The 20,909-nt window shown below is 44.3% G+C and overlaps 1 protein-coding gene across 1 annotated transcript in view; it reads right to left on the bottom strand.

Annotated features, from left to right (window-relative positions):
• IL31RA (interleukin 31 receptor A) overlaps positions 1–20,909 on the bottom strand; it is a 39,630-nt gene that overhangs the window by 17,588 nt on the left and 1,133 nt on the right. Inside the window, exons 2-7 of the mRNA XM_066602371.1 lie at positions 9,247–9,309; positions 7,788–8,054; positions 5,484–5,598; positions 5,249–5,412; positions 4,061–4,212; positions 2,720–2,888 (exon numbers count right to left, since the gene is read on the bottom strand). Of these exons, the coding sequence (XP_066458468.1) occupies positions 2,720–2,888; positions 4,061–4,212; positions 5,249–5,412; positions 5,484–5,598; positions 7,788–8,054; positions 9,247–9,309 (930 nt within the window). The remainder of the gene's footprint in view (positions 1–2,719; positions 2,889–4,060; positions 4,213–5,248; positions 5,413–5,483; positions 5,599–7,787; positions 8,055–9,246; positions 9,310–20,909) is intronic.

Raw genomic sequence — 20,909 nt, 5'->3', positions numbered from 1 at the left:
TGCGTTTGTCCACTTCCCTCCAGTCTGTGCATCGTTCCTATCTCTTTTGTAAGTCCTGTTCTGTGTGCTCTGTGTTCAGTACATAGTCCCAGTGTCCTGTCAGGGATAGTTCACCACAAGGTTCCAGTGTGGAGCCGTTCTTATCAGGACGCCTACCCTGCTTTTAGGCAAGGGTCTTACCATCGTCCTGATTCTGAGATTACCACCTTGCAACTGGGGTCAGCTGCCAGCCACACCAGGTCTGATCCAAAAGCCAGGCTGGTTGGTTATCACAGTGGGTCCACTGTCACCATCCGTAACAGCTTGGTTGTGTCACTGAATTTTTATAGAAATCTTGATTCCAATACCATATCTATGTTGTAAGCTTAGATCTGTGACTGCATAAATGTTGTAGACTTGGGTCTGATAGTATATATGGATTAGGATTGGTTTGGTACTGTATATATTTTCATTTAGCAAAACGGTTTACCATAAGACATCCTTGTTGCCTATAGCAGCCAATCACAGCGCAGCTACAATGAATGCTGTGCTGTGACTGGTTCTATGGGCAACAAGGATGTCTTACCATAGACAATTTTGCCAAATGAGGCCCAAAAAGTTTCATTCTGTCAAAGCCATCGCTAGGGGTATATGAGATAAAATGGCCGCCAACGAAGGCAGGAGAGCACTTTGTCATAGTAACATAGTATGTTAAGCTGAATGAAGACAATGTCCATCTCGTTCAGCCTGTTTCAACCCCCTTGTTGATCCAGAGGAAGGCAAAAAAAAACCAAGACGCAGAAGCCAATTAGCCCATTTGGGGGTAAAATTTCCTTCCTGACTCCGTAATAGCAATCAGAATAATCTCTGGATCAACCTTTGATAGTTCCTACCTAAATATAAGACCCGGACTAACAAACCCGCAGGTTATTTAATGTCTATATCCTGTAATATCATAGTGCTCTAGAAAGACATCTAGTCCCCTCTTAAACTCCTCTATGGATTTTGTCATCACCACATCCTCAGGCAGAGAGTTCCACAGTCTCACTGCTCTTACAGTAAAGAACCCCCTTCTATGTTGGTGATGAAACCTGCTTTCTTCTAGACGTAGCGGATGCCCTCTTTTTACCATCACAGTCCTGGGTGTAAACAGATCCTGGGAGAGATCCTTGTATTGTCCCCTCATGTATTTATACATAGTTATTTGATCGCCCCTTAGCCGTCTTTTTTCCAGGGTAAATAATCCCAATTTTGATGCCGCTCTGGGTATTCCAGTCCCGTCATTCCATGTTTTAGTTTAGTTGCCCTTCTTTGAACCCCCTCAAGCACTGTAACATCTTTCCTGAGCACCGGTGTCCAGAACTGTACACAGTATTCCATGTGAGGCCTGACAGGTGCCTTATATAGTGGGAGGATAATGTTCTCGGCCCTCGCCCCTATACCTCTTTTAATGCACCCCAAGACTTTATTAGCTTTTGCAGCAGCTGACTGGCATTGGGTACTCCAGTTTAATCTACAATCCACTAGTACCCCCAGATCCTTTTCCATATAACTTTTCCCTAGCAGTACCCCATTTAGTGTATATTGGTAACATCCATTTTTGCTGCCCATGGGCATAACCTTACATTTATCAACATTGAACTTCATTTGCCATTTTTCTGCCCAAGCCCCCAGCTTATCTAGGTCCGTTTGTAGCCGCACATTGTCCTCCGTTGTAATAATTGCGTCCTTTATTTTCATGTCTACCGGTCTGTTATTTGTGTGCAACGTCATTTTGAAGCAAGCTTTTTTGAAGCTCCACCCAGCAGCGGCACAATTTGTAAGTGGGACACCAATTGTAAGGCAAAAAGTTGCATCCGTAAGAAAAAAATCATCCGGCCGTCCACCAGTAAGTGTAGAAACAGCGGAGCGCGTCCGGCTAGTTTCTGAAGTCCTCAGAAAACCACCATCAGAGCAAGTAGAGAATTGGACGCCCTGCAGCAGACTGTATGGAAGATTCTGCACAAAAGTTTGCGATGTTATGCCCACCGACTGCAACTATGACGGGTCCTGAACCCCCCCCCCCCCCATTATCACAATGGAGTCAGCAGTGAGCGGCGACTCCTAAACAGATGGGTTGGCCGTGTAGCTGGTGACGATGGTGAACTACTTCGTTCCTCAGACCTTGTGATTTGTTCTTTTTTTCCATGGGAGGAATGTTAAGTATCTATGTGCCTACCTTACCACCCACCATGCATGATCTTCGAGGAAGCATCCCAGAAGCCATTGCATCAGATAGTCTTGATCCACTACAACATGTATGGCTGGAACGTGGCTCCAGGCTCCATGTGTGTCCAGTGATAGAGGGGAGGTCACACTGATCACCTGTGATGGTAATTCACAGCAGCGCCCAGGGCACGCTACATGTCTATCCAACCTCTGCCTCCAAGACACAGCCTAAGAAAATGTGCTGCATACACATATGCTTAGCACATAGATACAGTAACAGAACTTGGTTTGTGCGGAGATACGGTACCAGAACCAAACCTGTAGATACATGCATGTTCACTACATACTATATGTGCAAGCACTAAATAGCACAATTTTACCAACAGACATAAGCATCAATACTGTATCCAACCTTCATACATTCCGTCCAGAAGGCGCTCACAGATGTTACTCAGTGGGTTTTTTTGTATTACACCCCCACGTTGCTGTAGTAAGACCATTGGCCAAACTGTTGTCATCTGCAATAACTTACCTTGCTCCGCTGTCCATCCTGTGCGTTCTCCACTCCACTCACTCCACCACAACTGACCGCTGCTTCCAATGCACCTTAGAGAAACCGTATACTTGGTGAAGACAGTCAGCCCGCTGAGATCGTAGCTCATATTCTTCTGTTTCTCCATGTATAAGTCAGGGGTATAGTCCTGCAGACATTAACATTTCCCAGAGTCAGTACAGGATAAGCAATGCCTACACAGTGACTCCACCAGCAGAATAGTGAGTGCAGCTCTGGGGTATAATACAGGATGCAACTCAGGATGAGTACAGGATAAGTAATGTATGTACACAGTGACTCCACCAGCAAAATAGTGAGTGCAGCTCTGGGGTATAATACAGGATGTAACTCAGGATCAGTACAGGATAAGTAATGTGTGTACACAGTGACTCCACCAGCAGAATAGTGAGTGCAGCTCTGGAGTATAATACAGGATGTAACTCAGGATCAGTACAGAATAAGTAATGTATGTACAGTGACTCCACCAGCAGAATAGTGAGTGCAGCTCTGGAGTATAATACAGGATGGAACTCAGGATCAGTACAGGATAAGTAATGTAATGTATGTACACAGCAACTCCACCAGCAGAATAGTAAGTGCAGCTCTGGAGTATAATACAGGATGTAACTCAGGGTCAGTACAGGATAAGTAATTATGTACACAGTGACTCCACCAGCAGAATAGTGAGCGCAGCTCTGGAGTATAATACAGGATGTAACTCAGGATCAGTACAGGATAAGTAATGTATGTACAGTGACTCCACCAGCAGAATAGTGAGTGCAGCTCTAGAGTATAATACAGCATGTAACTCAGGATCAGTACAGGATAAGTAATTATGTACACAGTGACTCCACCAGCAGAATAGTGAGTGCAGCTCTGGAGTATAATACAGGATGTAACTCAGCAGCAGTACAGGATAAGTAATGTATGTACAGTGACTCCACCAGCAGAATAGTGAGTGCAGCTCTGGAGTATAATACAGCATGTAACTCAGGATCAGTACAGGATAAGTAATGTAATGTATGTACACAGCAACTCCACCAGCAGAATAGTGAGTGCAGCTCTGGAGTATAATACAGGATGTATCTCAGGATCAGTACAAAATAAGTAATGTATGTACACAGTGACTCCATCAGCAGAATAGTGAGTGCAGCTCTGGAGTATAATACAATATGTAACTCAGGATCAGTACAGGATAAGTAATATATGTACACAGTGACTCCACCAGCAGAATAGTGAGTGCAGCTCTGGAGTATAATACAGGATGTAACTCCGGAGCAGTACAGGATAAGTAATCTAATGTACAGTTGTAATACTGACCCATTGATCATCCTGCTTCTGCTTGTACCGTAGGCTACATCTTACATCTAGTTCATCAGGCGCCAGGGTTGGTCTTCTCCATGATATTGAAAACAGTGGGTCTTGAGCTGGGAATGCTTTCAAAGACAGAATCTCAGGAGCATCTAATTTCACTGAAGAAATACATATACATGAGATAAAATAGATGAATCTAACTATATATATAAGGATGAATAAATAATTGCTAATTACAGTAACCTTCTTGAACCTGCTGTTCTTTTTTCTGTGCCTCAAACCCTACCAATCGAGCTAATGTCATCAGGACCTGTCAATGTAATGTGTGAAACTGAAGCAGGTGTAATGCCTCTGCAGCGCCACCTATAGGAAGGCAGAGTCCATATATGCCCAATGCTGCATTTTTTTTTTGTACCGTGTTGCTAATATATGTCCTCATGTAGTTCTTAGTGTGCCAGGACAAAAATGCAGTGTTTGTCCGCGACTTTACTCTTGCGGATCTCTTCTTTTCTCTCTGCACCAAGACTGTGCATGTGCGGTTTTATAGTTTTTGCTGCACACGGTAAAGATATTCAGCGTACAACACAGTACCTGCCCTATAGATGCAGCACACAAGAGAGTACATGAAGCTGGGAAGAGAACCAAGCAGCTTGTGAAAAATGGTAGTTTCTACTGTACCAGCAATTTACACAAAACAGTTAAAGGAATTGTCCATATATAAACTATTGATGGCATATCTGCAGGATTGGTCATCAATAGCAGATTGGTGGTCTAACACCTAGGATCTTTGTCGATCAGCTGTTTGCACAGCCCGTATGCTTGTGCACTAAGCGGATTTCTTCAAGTATCAGATAGCTCTGTTCTCACTGTAGTGGCGAGGCTTGGTATTGCAGGCCAAGTTCCCATTGAAATGAATGGTCTATACTACCAAGCCTGGTCACTGCAGTGGAAACAGAGTTGCCTGCTTCCTGCAGAAATCATCCCAGTGCATAAGCACAATGGGGCTGTGTGGGTCCTGATTGGCAGACACCCACCAATCTACTATGGATGAGCTATCGTAAAAATAGGCCACCAATAGTTTGCAGCCGTAAATAACCCCTTAAATACTACACTCCCATTAACTACCCCTTTAAAAAAAATTAATTCTCAATCCTTTATTGTGATTCACTAATGATCATAATTCAGCAGGATTACCTATCTTCGCAGTATTCACTGTGAACTCCCCTGTTGCGTTGCCCAGTGCATTCTCTGCCTGCAGTCGTACAATATGTTCCCGTCCAAACTGGTCAGAGCTGTTGGGAAAGTAGTAGCAGTACTTTGTGGAAGTGGTCAGACACTTCTTCCCAGTATCATTATTCCTGTTCATTAGACAGTGAGGTTAGAGGAGTAACTATATACAGAAGTCCGTAGGCACAGTAGTAACACTTACATAGTCAGGTTGAAGGTTGTGGGGATTTGGGGGTCTCTCTTGGGGGTCCAGCTACACGTCACATTGTCTTTGTGGAAATAAAAGCAGGAAATATTTTTGGGAGTTTCTGGTGGATCTGTAAAGAGAGAAAACATTCAGATCCAACCTATGCTTCACGGATTGTACCTTACTGGACGACTATAAGGACTTGTCCACACAGCGCAAACTGGATTACATATACACACATGCAGTCATTAATTTATTTAATTATGGATATGTAAATGAAGAAATAAGCCTAAAGGCCCTCTTACACACGATTATTGCTCAAAATTCGCTCAAAAGCCATCTTTTGAGCTATAATGGTTGTGTGTAGACAAGTGCCCATCGTGCACTTTTTGTCCATCACTGACTTCAGGTCAGCATGAAATCCATTGTCCCTGATAAGAGGGACTGCACGCTGAGTTCTCTGTGGGCAGCACTGATAACATTCTTTAACAGCTGTCCCGCTGGAGAATAGCGATGTATTTAGAGAACAGACCACCAGCTGTTCTCTAAATACATGCAAATGAAGTACTAGAAGTGGGAATGGAGTGAAATGGAATTGAGGCTGAGAAAACACCCCACACACCCTAGCATTACTGAAGAGGCCCTCTGTCTCGAAACAGGTCTTGTTGCGGGTTTTACTACAAAAGAAGGAAAGATGGATTGAATTTTTTGTCTTTGTGGATAAGCCAAAAAAGAAATATGGGCTCACCTCACCAGCAGTATCTTCCAATATAGCAGGAAAATCTGAATTTCAATGGGACCTCCGTCCTCAAGCAGCCAACGGCAGACGGCTAAATTTTGTCTTTGTGCCTCTCTTTAATACTGGAAAGTTGCGCCACGCAGCAGTTTTTCTGCTGGACACACAGACGTCAAATACACAGAGACAAAACCACATCCACACAAACGCCATGGGTGATGGTGCAACTCAGGATTCAGTATACAATGCAGCAGATGAAGTTACCAAAATATATAATATTTAAGAACAAAGGAATGAGTGTGAGCAGAGTTATGACGGCAAACAAGCAGTTACCCTTTTACCGCTAAAATGATTTGCCTCTAGCTACTGCCAGCTAAATCCTAGGATTACTAAAACATTGTGTAGAATACGTCATAGTACTGGAAGAACAGTATCAATCAGTCCCATTGAACAGAAATACAAATCACACAACGTAATGTAACACAGTTGGTCTTTAAAGGGTTAACACATTCCTAATATCAATGCTGTCAATTGGAAACAGCTTTCGAACTCCAATTACCAGGTCTATATAATGTAGGCTTGCGCTTCTGTATTACTATCTCAATCCATAACCAATGCGCTTTGATAAACAGCCCATTTCCTTTGGCACAATGCCCTCCCTATGCAACGGGCCTGTTGGTTAACTAATTTCATCCGTATTGCTGTGCATATCTATTGCTAGAATTGAGGCCGGCCTCACTTACAGTTCCATGGGTGCATGGGAGTGGTCACTACTATCACTTCAGGCTTGTCCAGGGTCAGTAGTGTGTCTCTTCCACCGACCTTTGTGATCTTTGTTGCAGTCCAGTGGATTCCACCAGGTTGTGGCTATAGCGTGGACATTCTCTGTCGGTTCCAGGCAGTAGCTGGTTCCTCAGCTAAGCACCTTCTGTCCTGTCCAGGCAGTCCTTTCCTCTTAGACTTTGCTCCTCTGCAGATTATTGCAGCCCTCCAAGCTCACTCACATAGTCCCTGCACTCTCGTTACACAGCAAAAACTGTGCAGCAGACAGTTCCCAGTGAGCATGCTCAGTTCAAGTTTGAAGGGGCCATCTTGGAGCTCTATTCTGAAATCTCTTCCAAAAGCATAGATGCTGGACATAAACAAACACCACAGAAACACACATACACACATATATATATATATACACACACACATCAGATATACAACACGGATGCACACAGGCACTGGATACAGAGTCATTGACTTTTGCAACCAATAAGTGAGTAATTTTCAGTGTTGGACTGAGGTGTAGAGGGCACACCAGTAAAATTCATTCTGGAGGCCCACTATAAAGCCGCATGCAAATATTACCTGATCCCCATTGACAAAATCCTTGCTGCTGCGTTCTCCATATGTACTACAAAAGAAAGGTGGCTGCGTTTGCTTGTGGCCCCTCTCTCCACTGAAGTATATAGAGAATGCAGCAGGCAGGAATTGATCCAATAGGTTAAGGTCATGTGCGCTGTCTTCCCTGTGGACCAGTCCAAGCCTGGTACGATTATTACTATACATCATGATGGCTGCCTCGTATCACTACTCACATCCACTGGTGATGGTAATTTCATCCACGTTCTGCGGGGGAGATTTATTGAACAAGCATTTCACTTGCACCTCGTCAGCCGACAGGTAGGGTATGGTGAGCTGCCTGACTGTGCCATTGAAAATGCCATCGATCGGTTCCGGAGATAAGACTGTACTCCAATTCCAATACACATCTTTTATCGGACCGTCGGTGTACTGACAGTAAATACTTCTATTAGACCCTTTCAGGACATATTTCTCTTTTGGAAATATGCGTCCATGAACATCTGCAAAGTAAGAACAGAAGTAGTGAAGCTAGCAATAGAGAACAACAGAGCAAGAACATGAACTGGGGGGGTTGGAGATCCTGAGCATGAGAGGGCACTGTGAGTCCATAATCCAGTGATACCCAACGGGGGTGTCGTGGCACCCCGGCACGTAGTGCGAACCTGCCAGGGGTGCCGCAGCTCCCAAGCTGCAAATCACTCAGCTGGCATTAAAAGGGATTTTTCAAGCAGCGCCCATTGGAATTCACCGGAGTCAGAGCAGAAACACTGCTCCAACCCCTGTGTAGTGGCCGGCACAGATCTCAATGAAATCAAAGGGAGCTGCATTAGCAATTACAATTATAGCTCACATTGATTCCAATGACAGCTGCGCCTGCAATTAGAAGCGCCAGTCACTACATGGGTGTCGGAGCAGTACCCCAGCACCCATTTAGGTTATGTCCACACGGGGTGAACTTGCTGTGGAATTTCTGTGCAGATCCTTCACATGGAAATTCGGTGGCATTTACAGTAGTAGGAAAAAATCTGCACAAAACCCATGCGGAAATTCATATGCAGTGCAAAATTTAGATCCCCAGCATGTCAATTTTTTTTGCTATTTCCACTGTGAAATTCACCTCTTTTCAATGAAGGGGTGAATTATGTACAAAAATCCGCAATAATACCTGCACCAAACGGTATGGGTTTTGAGTCAGACTTTCTGCTACAGAAAGTCCACTGTGGACATTCCACAGTAAACCAACCCATGTAGACCCAGCCTTCGGTGCTGCACTCAGAGGCCGTGGGGTGCTTCGAATACCGGAGGTGAAATCATGAGTTGTGATAAGCCATGCTGCCCTCACCATTACCCCTTTTTGTAGGGGTGCCATGCTGTAAAAAAAAAATTCCAGGGGTGCCCAGAGGCTGAAAGGGTTGGGAAAAAATGCCATAGTCAGAGGTGTTCCCAAGGAATACATATCCTTATGATCATCAGTGTGTGACTAGTGGGAGTCCCACCACTGGGACTCCTTACAATCAGCAAACCAGCAGGGTTTCTCCAGGTACAGCGACTGGCCCGTACATACAAGCAGACCCGGTACTGCAGCTCATAGCCCTGATCACATTGATGAGCTAAGGACAGTCCATCTCCAAGCACCCCTAGGAGGTAAGTACATGGCGGACTTGGCTAATCTTATAGCATAACATGATTTACCTGTTAGTGCTGCAGCTAATGGTAAAAGCCATAGCAAACAGTAGATCATCATCCAGCTGGGCACTAAAAGAGAAAAAAAAGGTGTAAGGAATGGTCTCTCTCTTACAGTTCTTGTATTGTCAGACATATTGACAGATGCTACATAGTGCAGGGGGGCAGAACGTCTGCCAGTAGCAGCAGCGCCTTCCCCCTTGACGGGCAGCAGCCACCTCCATGGACATCCAGAAGGATACAGCGGTGGGAAGATGGGGATTCTGGGCACGCTGGACAGATGCACGGCTCAGCATCATTCAAGAGAAAACTTTATTTGGTTACACGCTTCAATGCCGGCATGGCATCTTCATCTGGGCTTAGATAATCACTGAATAGGCACAGAGATTTAAAGGGAAGGTGTCATCAGAAAACGGCCAATTATATAAATCATATTTTTGTGTTAAACATATTTTTAAAGAATTTTTGGTGATTTTATTTATGCATTTAAGAAAACCCCCTAAAATTCTGCATTTTTCCCACTGACCACGAAGTTTAATACTAGTCTGTCACTTCCTGTTCTGTAGAGAAAGCTTCACTATCTCACTAACATCACAGGCAGGATTACACTGAGAGGTAACACCTACCTGTATGTAAGTAACACAGGATCCACCATTCACAATAAGTGTACAAGCTGTGGCTATCTACTCCCCTCCCGTCACAATGACCTCTACACGGCTCACAGAGCATGTCTAGAACAAACCCCCATACAAGTGAATGGATCCCCTCCTGTCCATTGTGTGAATGGCCCATGAAGCAGCCTGCAGAACCTCAGAGGGGCGGCAGGTTGCCACCCAGCCAGTAATTATTTTTTACCAGCCATAATAACGGACGGAAAAAATTGCCAGCTGCGAGTTGGCCGGGCAGCAATGGCTTTACTCACTCAGGCTGCCAAGGGGAGGGGGGTGATTATTACTGTTAAGCCATTAAGGGGGGTCACTATTACTACTGGGGCTACTAAGGGGGACACTTACTATTAGGGCCACCATTACCCTGTCACTTTAAACAAGTCTCAATGGTTCAAATATGTGTTGGGCATTTTGTGTATTGGGGCTTTCAATGTCTGTAAAATAAGTGCTTTTTTGCAGTTGGGGTGGGAAGTGAAGGTGTTAAAAAAACAACATGAAATTAAATGAATGGATACCTTGGCAGAAACAGCTGCCATCATAATCATGATAAAGCAATTAGTCCAATTGAAATAATGGGTGAGAGGTTCGCAGAATTCATAAAGACGACCAGGAGTATCTAACAAACACCGTGCATCAATAAGCATGAGAATGGAGCGAATACTGCATCAAAAACAGCAGCTGCCATGAACATCATGAGACACAAAGGAGTTAATTGGATTAATAAATAAAACCTAAAATGTCAGAAAATCAATCAAGTACTAATAATCAGAAGAAAAAAAAAATGGGCACGGGGGCGTGCCCAGCAACTGATGGCGGAGGAAGCGCAATTCTTCCCTGGCAGCGCTAATGGCGAAAAGCAGCAGAAGGATCGCAGGACTCACCTAACATCTGCTGACATTGCAGGCACCCGAATCGGGATGCTCAGAGGTAAGAAAAGGAGCTTATTGAAGCTAACAAAGTTCTTCCTCGCTAGCGAGTAAATCCAAGATGGCGCAAGCAGAAGCTCAGCGCGGAAGCCTCCGCTAACACAATCCCTGCACAGCGCTTGCAAGCGGTGAGGGGAACCTCACTGCCGGAGGACTCCCTGCCTGTGCCAGTATCCTCAGCTAGCAGTCCTTTGTGCACAGCAGCCTTTTCAGAGCCTGTAATGGACACTACACTGAGGAAGAACAGGCTGAAGAGGAGATACCGGGTCTGTCTGTATTAACCCCTTCCCTGCCTCCTACTCCACAGGGAATCAGAGTGAAACACTAATGATATAACACCAATAAAGCCCAAGCATAGCACCAGCCATTCTGATGCACCTATTACGGAGGCAACGATGCGCTGCTTACTTGCAGACCTCAAATACTCCATCCAAAAGGATATCCAGCGAGCAGTTTTATCCCTTCAAAACAGAAATTGCATCCATTGGTGATCGAACCTCACATAGAGAAAAAAAAAATGGCGGAAATAACGTTGGCTTGTAGATGTTGCTAACCAAATGAAGGACAATGGAAACCAGGAAACTACAAAATCGCTGATATGGAGGATAGATAACAGGTGAAACAACATCAATCTTAGGTGCATTCCAGAGGCGGTCAAGAACGATCAGCTTAAGGACTTCTTTATTGATTTTTTTTTATACAGTCTTACTCCCTGATGCTACTCAGCAAGATCTAATAATCGACTGTGCACACAGGCTCCCTAAGCCTAAATCACACCCCATGTCTACGCCAAGGGACGCCATCACCCGTGTTTACTTTTTCCACATTGAAGGTAAAATAATGGAAGTCGCCAGGCTATCTCCTACAGTATCCGACCGATTCCAAAATATCCTACTATTTGCAGACCTCTCCACACCTACTCTTGTTCGCCGGAGGGCATTTGTATCAAGCACCAAAGTCCCAAGAAAGCAAGATCTCTCATATAAGCTGAGTTTTCCATAAAACTCATCCATAAAAACGGTTCTAAATTTATTGCAAAACCCCAGAAGAAGTGTTGCGAGACTTCAGGGATTGGAACCTTATACCGCAGGGAACTCCCGAACCAAATGGGAAAAGAAGAATTGATCCAAGTCTCTCTAACAAACGTCGCCATAAGTGACTTTCTACTAGTAATTGGTGTAATGTCCGATGTGACGCCAGTGCCTTTGCATGAGGGTGTCTCACTGATGAAATAGAGACCAGTCCATGGAAGCATCAGTAAAACTGAAGGCACACAGTTTACTGGAATTCAGAATAATTCCAACAATCACAACTCTTCAGAATTAAATATAATGCCCACACTCTCGTTGCAACAGGCAATGACTTCAACAACTTTTTAGGCATAAAGAATGAAATACATGGACTCTCTTAACCCTTCGTAGAGGAGCGAGGTGGCCTAGGCTAAATTTAGTGGAGCTGAAATGGAATGTTGTTTGTGGAGGAATGGAGGGAGTAGGGCAGACTCCTGTGTAGATGCTGACTTCTGGTATTGCAGGGATGAGTTTAACTCACAGTTGCTGTGCCCGATCCTTTCCTCTTGCTGACCTCCAGGACGAAATCTCTTCAAGCTTCAGTCGTCTCATTTTCCATGCCTCTTCTCTGCCCGACTTCCAGAACCACTTTCCCAGCCGAGCCTTGGCTGGACTTGACTTAACCTAGGCTTCCCTGATCTAGGCTAGGCTTGTCTCCTCACTACATTCCCTAACTCCACCAGCCCTGTCCTATATACCTCATCCACCAACCAATACAGGGAGCCTTCCTACCTAATTTCAGTCCTAGTCAGTGGTGATTGACAGGGGACAGAGCAGGTTGGGGTACATTGAACACAGTCATGCAGGGTTAGTTTAAGGGCGACACCAGACATGACCCAGACAAGGCCAATAGATGTAACATAACAATAATACACATACACATGCATAGACACATACATTCAACACAAGGTACTATATGTTCCCAATACTGGATACCATCGCATGCCTTTATTTGGGGTGTCTACCCTGTAATTTGCCGTACCTGGCACATTTTTCTTCTACTAGGAATCAGTAAGCCCAGTCTCCCCACGAGGACTGTGGTAATTTGTGTATCACTTACCAGGTTACTTGCTACCCTTAAGTTTCTTGTTACTGTTATGCTACTTTCTTAGTCTCTGTTCTGGGGCTCGTGGTCTGACATAATGATGTCTTTGTTACTGCAGATTGGTTGATGGTACTTTATATGTACGGTGCTTTGGCCGGAGGGGGACTGGGAGTCTGCCTCCGCTGCAGAGGTCTTCCAGGCTTCCTCCCAGCCCAAACAGAATTGTCTACATTGCCATAATGGTATTTAAAATATCTGTCAATACTGAGGGTCTCAACTTCCCTTCTAAGAGATTGAGGCTGTGAAGGGAGGTTCAGGAGTTGGGCTGATATTCTAGGTGTTCAATCAACACACAGATAGAGAAGATACGAATAGATGATCTCACAATTTCCACAAATTTTCTTTTCTCAAGGAACACATAAGAAAGCTGGAGTATGTATTGCCTTTAAAAATTCAGCAGCGTTCTCCCTTAAAGGGGTTGTCCCGCGCCGAAACGGGTTTTTTTTTCTTCAAATAGGCCCCCCGTTCGGCGCGAGACAAACCCGATGCAGGGGTAAAAGAAAACAACCGGATAGTACTTACCCAAATCCCCGCGCTGCGGCAACTTCTTACTTACCTTGCTAAGATGGCCGCCGGGATCTTCACCCATGGTGGACCGTGGGCTCTGTGCGTTCCATTGCCGATTCCAGCCTCCTGATTGGCTGGAATCGGCACACGTGACGGGGCGGAGCTACGAGAAGCAGCTCTCCGGCACGAGCGGCCCCATTCAGAAGGGAGAAGACCGGACTGCGCAAGCGCGTCTAATCGGGAGATTAGACGCTGAAATTAGACGGCACCATGGAGACGGGGACGCTACCAACGGAACAGGTAAGTGAATAACTTCTGTATGGCTCATAATTAATGCACAATGTACATTACAAAGTGCATTAATATGGCCATACAGAAGTGTATACCCCAACTTGCTTTCGCGGGACAACCCCTTTAAGGAATGGTTGATGATCAAGGCCGCTTTGTCATCCTGAACTGCACTATTAAGAACGCTCACTTGACCATACCATCAGTATGTGCCCCGAACTCGAAACATACGTTTATTAAAAGGGTCCTAAACATAATCATCCATAATGAGGTGGGCTCTTTAATTTGGTTAGGTGACTTTACCAAAGCCCTTTGGCCTTCTATGGACACATCCACCCATAATTTATTGTCCGTCCCTCTTTAATGATAATGACCCGTTTGCCATCTACAGCACCCAGTGACTACACCTTTTCCTCACATCCCCATAAGATGTATAGCAGAACTGACTTTATGCTGGTGAATAGAAGTCTTTTTAGTAGTGTCATCTCTAGTACTATCGGCAACATGTCGTCGTCAGACCACGCTCCCATAACTATGTTGATTCAAAAACAGTTTAACCACCCAACTATTAAAGTATGGCGTCTGAATATTTATATTGTAAAACACCCAAAGTATGCCCCTCATTCACTAAAATCATCAGATTATTTTTACCTTAATGACAATGGGGATGGGGGGGAGGGGGTCTCTGACTCTACATTATGGGTCTCTAAAACTGGCATCATACGATAAAACGTGCGGGCTAAATAAGATGTCTTACCAGAAAGAACTAAGGAAATACCTGCTGTAACCAACTACAAGAACTGCATGCTTACGAACATGACCTACCTTTGAGAAAACGAAAAATTACTTAGACTAAGCGCTACACTAGCATGGCAAATTAGAGCCAGTGCAATCGGGTCTCACATCATCTTCAATAACTCCCAAAATAAGATTTTTGATACCCAAGGAATTATTGATACATTGGCAGGCTATTACAAGGCACTATATAACTTAGTTGACAACAACTTGATTAGCCAACCTACAGAACTATATAACTACCTTTTTAAATAGGGCCAACCTTCCTTCTCTGCCCCCATCTGAGCTATATATTGGTGTTGGAAGTCATCAATTCCATAAAACTGAACAAATCTCCAGGACCACATGGCCTTACAATCTGTTACAAGTCCATAAGTTCACCCGAGCCTTGTAACTGACCAAAGTATTGTCGCAGTTGCCGGAAGCAAAGGTGTCATGGTACGTTAACCACGGTGCACAAGCAGACTAGTCGCTCTGCTCCTATACAGGTTGCTGGTTTACTGTTACTATCTGCATCCATATAGTTGCATGTTGGTATTTCTCTCAGACTCCCCCCACCTCTGAGAGAGGCTTTATTATGTGTGGTTTCTACTCTGGTCTACCTATCAGCAGGTAGGGAGGGCTTTATATTCCTACCCCTTCCTTAGCTCATTGCTGTTTATTGCAGTTTCATTTACCTCACTCTTGGTTATTCGTACTGTGGTTTGGTATTCTCCCTTGCCCCCTGTTAGGGTCGGGTAGCAGGCCGAGCGGTGTTCAGCAGGTTCGCACTTAACAGAGCGGTCAATCTGCTTTTAGGTAGAGACCTTTCCCTGTTAGGAGCAGGGTCAGTTTTCCCTCTTATTTTGTGTTTTCCTTTGTTAAATAGGGGTTTTACTGCAGCATTGAGTTTCCCATTTGTCCAGTGTTGACAGTCCTGCGTCTGTCCTGGGTGAGGTGTGCATTACGCGGCCCCCCCTTGACAGCGCCGGAGGCAAGGGACAGCAGGGAGCAGACACGTCCGCAGCCCACATGCCTTTAATCCCAAGAGCGAGTGTGTTTTTACGGCCCTGGGAATTTAAAACCCACAGGATGTAAAAAAAAAATCTATGGGGTGGTCACTAAGGGGTTTAATCGGTCTCGCCTGGCTAGAATCTATCCACGACATTCTGAACTATGCTGGAGATGCAATGAAAAAAGTAGGCTCATTCCTACATATCTGGTGGCAGTGTGAACCTCTTCAACATTTCTGGGACCAAGTCCAACATGCACTGTGCTCCATTTAGCAAACTACGGTACAATAGGGTCCAGAGGTTGCCCTTTTGTCACTGGGAACGGAGAACTGCATCTCAGCAGACCTTGATATTTCCCATGTCCTAAAGGCAACCAGAACCTCCATAGCAAAAAAATAAAAAATAAATGGAAAAATACAAATGAACAACAAAGAAAATTTCGGTGAAGGATGGTATAACACTGTTGCCTGACGGAACATATGATTGCCTTCAGACTGGACCAGGTGGAGGGGGTAAGAAGGTTGGCAAAGTGGCTTAATTCTCAGGATATACCTGCTAACCTCCCTAAAGGGTGGCATTCATTGGGGTTTGTGATGTGGGTGCACAAATAAGAATTAAGTTATGAATACTTTGTCTAAGGCCTCATGTCCACGGGGAAAATCAGGCCCGCCGCGGATTCTTCATGTAGAATCTGTAGCGGGTCCCTCCTGCCCCGCGGACATGAGATTTGAAAATCAGAATAAACTCACCTGCTCCGGACGATGCGGATCTTCCTTCCTTCGCGGCCGGATCTTCTTGCTTCGGCCTGGCGGATGTGCTTGGCGCGCCGAGCGCATGCGCCGGGCCGAAGAAAGAAGGTCCGGCTACGAAGAAGGGAGGAACCGCATCATCCGAAGCAGGTGAGTTTAATTCTGGTATGGGTCTCCCGTGGATCCGGACGGCTTCAATAGAAGCCTGCGGGAGCCGTCCCCGTGGGAGACCCGCACTAAAATGGAGCATGTCCATTTTTTTTCCCGCACGCGGATCCGCACCTGACGGGAAAAATGACACCCGCAGGTATTTAACTACCTGCGGGTGTCTAATGCATCCCTATGGGGCGCAGATCCGCGTTCGGCAGAAACGCAGCGGATTTAAAGCCCGTGGACATGAGGCCTTAGGGGTTGTTTGGAGTTTATATCTCTTGCCGTGTGCACACATGAAGACACAATCTGAGCGTCTCATGTTAATTAACTCGGACCATGACCTCGTTATACTCTTCTTTTTAAAAAGGTTTTCTTCATCCTACATATTAGTTATTATTCCCTTGTTCGTAGTTCTTTTAATTTCCCTTTGTTTTACTGTACACTTATTGCTGTAATGTGTGTGAAATATTACGTATTAATTAGAGATGAGCGAGCGTACTCGGAAAAGCACTACTCGCTCGAGTAATTTGCTTTATCCGAGTATCGCTGTGCTCGGGTCTGAAGATTCGGGTGCCGGCACGGAGCGGGGAGCTGCAGGGGAGAGCGGGGAGGAACGGAGGGGAGATCTTTCTCTCCTTCTCTCCCGCCCGCTCTCCCCTGCGACTCACCTGTCAGCTGCAGCGGCACCCGAATCTTCAGGGACGAGCACAGCAATACTCGGATAAAGCAAATTACTCGAGCGAGTAGTGCTTTTCCGAGTACGCTCGCTCATCTCTAGTATTAATGCATTTTTAAAAGTACTAAAAGTTATTTGGGAGGAAAAAAAAAATCAATGGGCTCATCTAATACAACTGCCGCTACAGACATTATCTGCTTCATATTGCCCGGCCTCAGGCACAGTCAAAGAGTTGTTACTGTGCATGCTGAGATACTGAATCAGACCTAGCTGTTATATAGACTATCTTGGACAACAGTCTCGGTCTGGTCAGGGGGCATCCTTTGGCAAAAAGGTCCTTCAAGACCCACTATTAGCCCACATCTCTAGTGCCACTTTTATTCTAATACCTCAAAGAGTCTCCCTCTATATAAACACGAGATATTACCGTTACTTGGCAGTATATGCTTGATATTGGTTCGGAGTAAACTCGGAAATACATTATGAACAAGCACCAATGATTCGTGCTTTTTGTACTAACATATAAAATTGATCCTTTAGTACTAAACTCATTGATCTCCTGATGACCCGCCATTATTAGCGGAGAAACGCGTTGAGAATAAATGGAAAGAGATTATACAGTACTGAGAGAGCTAACTATGAGTGCATCAATGCCGATACTAGTAATCTGAATGAATTAAGAATCCAGGACTACTAAACAGGCCCTGGAAGGAGAAGTGTGCTCACTGACATTTATACTGGGCCCACAACTTGTCCTTATATCCTTTCTCTTTTGCTCGCATGAATTCAAGCATAAGAGGGTTTCTAGAGAGGCTTATAGGTTTCTGAATAATGATATGAAGATCCGCACTACTGCATGATACATTTCAATCAACCTTTATTACAACACAGCTCTCTAGAAACTTATTTTCCCTCTGTTTAAAACTATACTCTGCTCATCTATTTAAGCTTCATTGCTGAGTCTATCTAGTGATGGTAGCTGAGTTGTTTGTTACTTTGATAGTGAACTAAGAGCACAAGAGAGGGACACTAGTATAGAATTTGGTCCGAGTTCTTTTTAATTGTTCGTTGATTAAAGCCACTGTACGTTGCCAACTTCCCATAACATGCTCTTCCTCTCTGCTATGATTGTATACAGAGGGAAGCAGGATTAGGATGTGGCACCTAGGTCCTTGAATAGACTCTCATATCTCCATCAACCCAGTGGCTTCTGTATTGTGCCCCGTGTTCGTTTAAGTAATTTTTAAATATAATTAATAAAGAATTATCATTTTAGATTTGTCTAAACTGTGAAAGGGCTTTATTACTAATAATTTAGACGTTAATCTGCTTCTGTGACGACTCATCTCTAGTATTAATGCATTTTTAAAAGTACTAAAAGTTATTTGGGAGGAAAAAAAAAAATCAATGGGCTCATCTAAATTTAATATTGAGAAACCACTAATAGATTAAGATGAAACCGATAAAAATAGTTTGCACGAGCCAACGAGTGAAGAATGACAGCTTGCTTGTTCACTCGGGCGTTCAGTTCAAACAAAAGGTAAATGGTTTATCTTACAGGAACATTCGGTCGTTCCCTTGACTGTACCAGTAAGACCGAACCGTTAGCGAACGAGCCAACGATGATTTTTATGCCTGCATACAATGAACGGTAAGTGAATGAATTATCGTTCTTTGCTCAATCATTGGCCAATCATCATTCAGATTTGAATGATCCAGTGATAATTTTTGAACAAATCGTTCCGTGTACAAGCCTGTTTACCCCGTTGCTGCCAGCAGACCAGCGATGAACAGTGGTAAGTAAATATTAGCCACAGTTACAAAGTATCCTTTTAGATGAGGCGATTATCATTTCAGCAAGCGACTGACGTCATCACTCGTGCAGCCTGTTTAGACAGATAGATCGTTGGCTCCTTCATATCTGGAAAACTGATCAATTTCTCATTAGGTGTATAAGCAAATAGAGGGACTGAACAATGGCAGTTGAAACATGATAAGCAAACGAGCCAACAATGGCTTTTATGCCTGTATAAAATGGACGATGAATAGAAAGTGGCCGTTGGCTGCGTTTAGACTGAACGCTTATCGTTCTTTCACTCATTTGAATGATAATCCTTACATCTAAAAGCACCCTAAGGTGTGTGTGACGTAGCCAATAGAGTCATGTACTACAAATCTGATGCATTTTTACCTGTCTGACAGTGAGGAAATAAGATCATCGCCTGCTATGTGCAGTTGTAGATTTGCAAAAAAAAAAAAAAAAGTTTGCTCCATTGTCCACCTGTTCTAGTTAATAAACCTGGTCAAAGCCACGTCTCCTTCATTGACCATACCCACTTTTCCATGTTCGCTTGTCAAATTTGCAAACTGAGAAAAGTTTCAATTTTTACTGAATTGTCATATCAGCAATATTTAAGTAGTATGGCTGATGCCAAAATGTAGCACAAATTGTTCTGCGGCCCAATGAGTTTTGGTATGATAGAATGCAAATAAGCAATGGGATATCCCTCCATAATGCCACCTATTGGAATGGTGGCTATTCTATAGGCCAATATCTGATCTTTTAACAGATTTTGCAAAATTACTAAGGATGTAGGCCAAAACAGAAAACCCAGTGTACTGACAGCTGCTTCAGAGTTATTAGCCCTTCATCAGTGCTCAGTAGGGTTCTAGCTAGCTGGGTGAGAGACCATCAATATGAGTCCAGAGGGGTACGGTTTCTCCTTGTGGAGACCACAAGGGTGTAGGGAGTCCTATACAATGTTCCCTGGGAATATGCTGAGCAAATGAGTGATGGGATAATGTCTCCACACCGCCACCTATTGGAAGGTGGCGAACACCATGGGTTTTCTGGTTTGGCTTACATTCCTAGTCATGTTGAAAGGTCTGTTAAAAAATCAGATATTGACTCATAGGTAAGCTACCTTCCAATAGGTGGAGTTGTAAAGTTATTATTTCATTGCTCATTTGCATAGCTTTTTCCCAGGGAACCATGCAGGCCTGTAATGTCTCTCTACATCTTAATGGTGCTCTCCACAAAAAGAAGCATTACCCCCTCGGTCTGAACTTAACCATCTGTCATCCCCTAGTTCTGGTAAAGCTAGGTGAGTGGTGTGGTTTCTCAAAAAACAAAGACTGACCCTTATTTTCAGCACATGTGACCCTGTATGTACAGAAAGCCGACAGGTCTCAAATATATCAGCCTATATGAGCTTGGACAGTCCGATAGACAGGGGTGTCCTCTTAGCTGACACAAATGGTGTGGCAATGACCTGCGTCTGGTGGTCCATAATATGGATGTATGAGGTGTAGCATCACATTAATACCTAGAGACAGAGGGGTAACTTGAAGTTCCTAGGCTCTAAGGAACTGTCCACACTGTCTTCAGCACCGTACGTTTTACATACGTGGTTCAGAAGTGTGTCCTGGTCTGACTACTGGTCTCCGGACCTGAACTTGGAGCATCATATGCATGTATGATACTCAGGAGTTCGGGTCAGGCCAGGACCTCTGAAGTTCATATGTAACACAGATGGAAGAAAAGCCTGTGTGACTAGCCCCCCGACCCAACAGTTACTTCTGCACTCCTTATAGCTCACCCCCAACTACTGGCTGCTTTTATTGACCTTCTTGCAGGTTGTGAAACAAAAGACTTTGGAACACAATGAGCTCACAGTCAAACGAAATTGTTGAGTAAGAGAATGGTTCCTGGAACATATGTGTCTCCCCGAAGATGAGGAAAT

This window comes from Eleutherodactylus coqui, chromosome 5, assembly GCF_035609145.1.
Source record: "Eleutherodactylus coqui strain aEleCoq1 chromosome 5, aEleCoq1.hap1, whole genome shotgun sequence".
Classification (NCBI taxonomy): Eukaryota; Metazoa; Chordata; class Amphibia; order Anura; family Eleutherodactylidae; genus Eleutherodactylus; species Eleutherodactylus coqui.
This window is presented reverse-complemented; position numbering and strand designations above follow the sequence as displayed.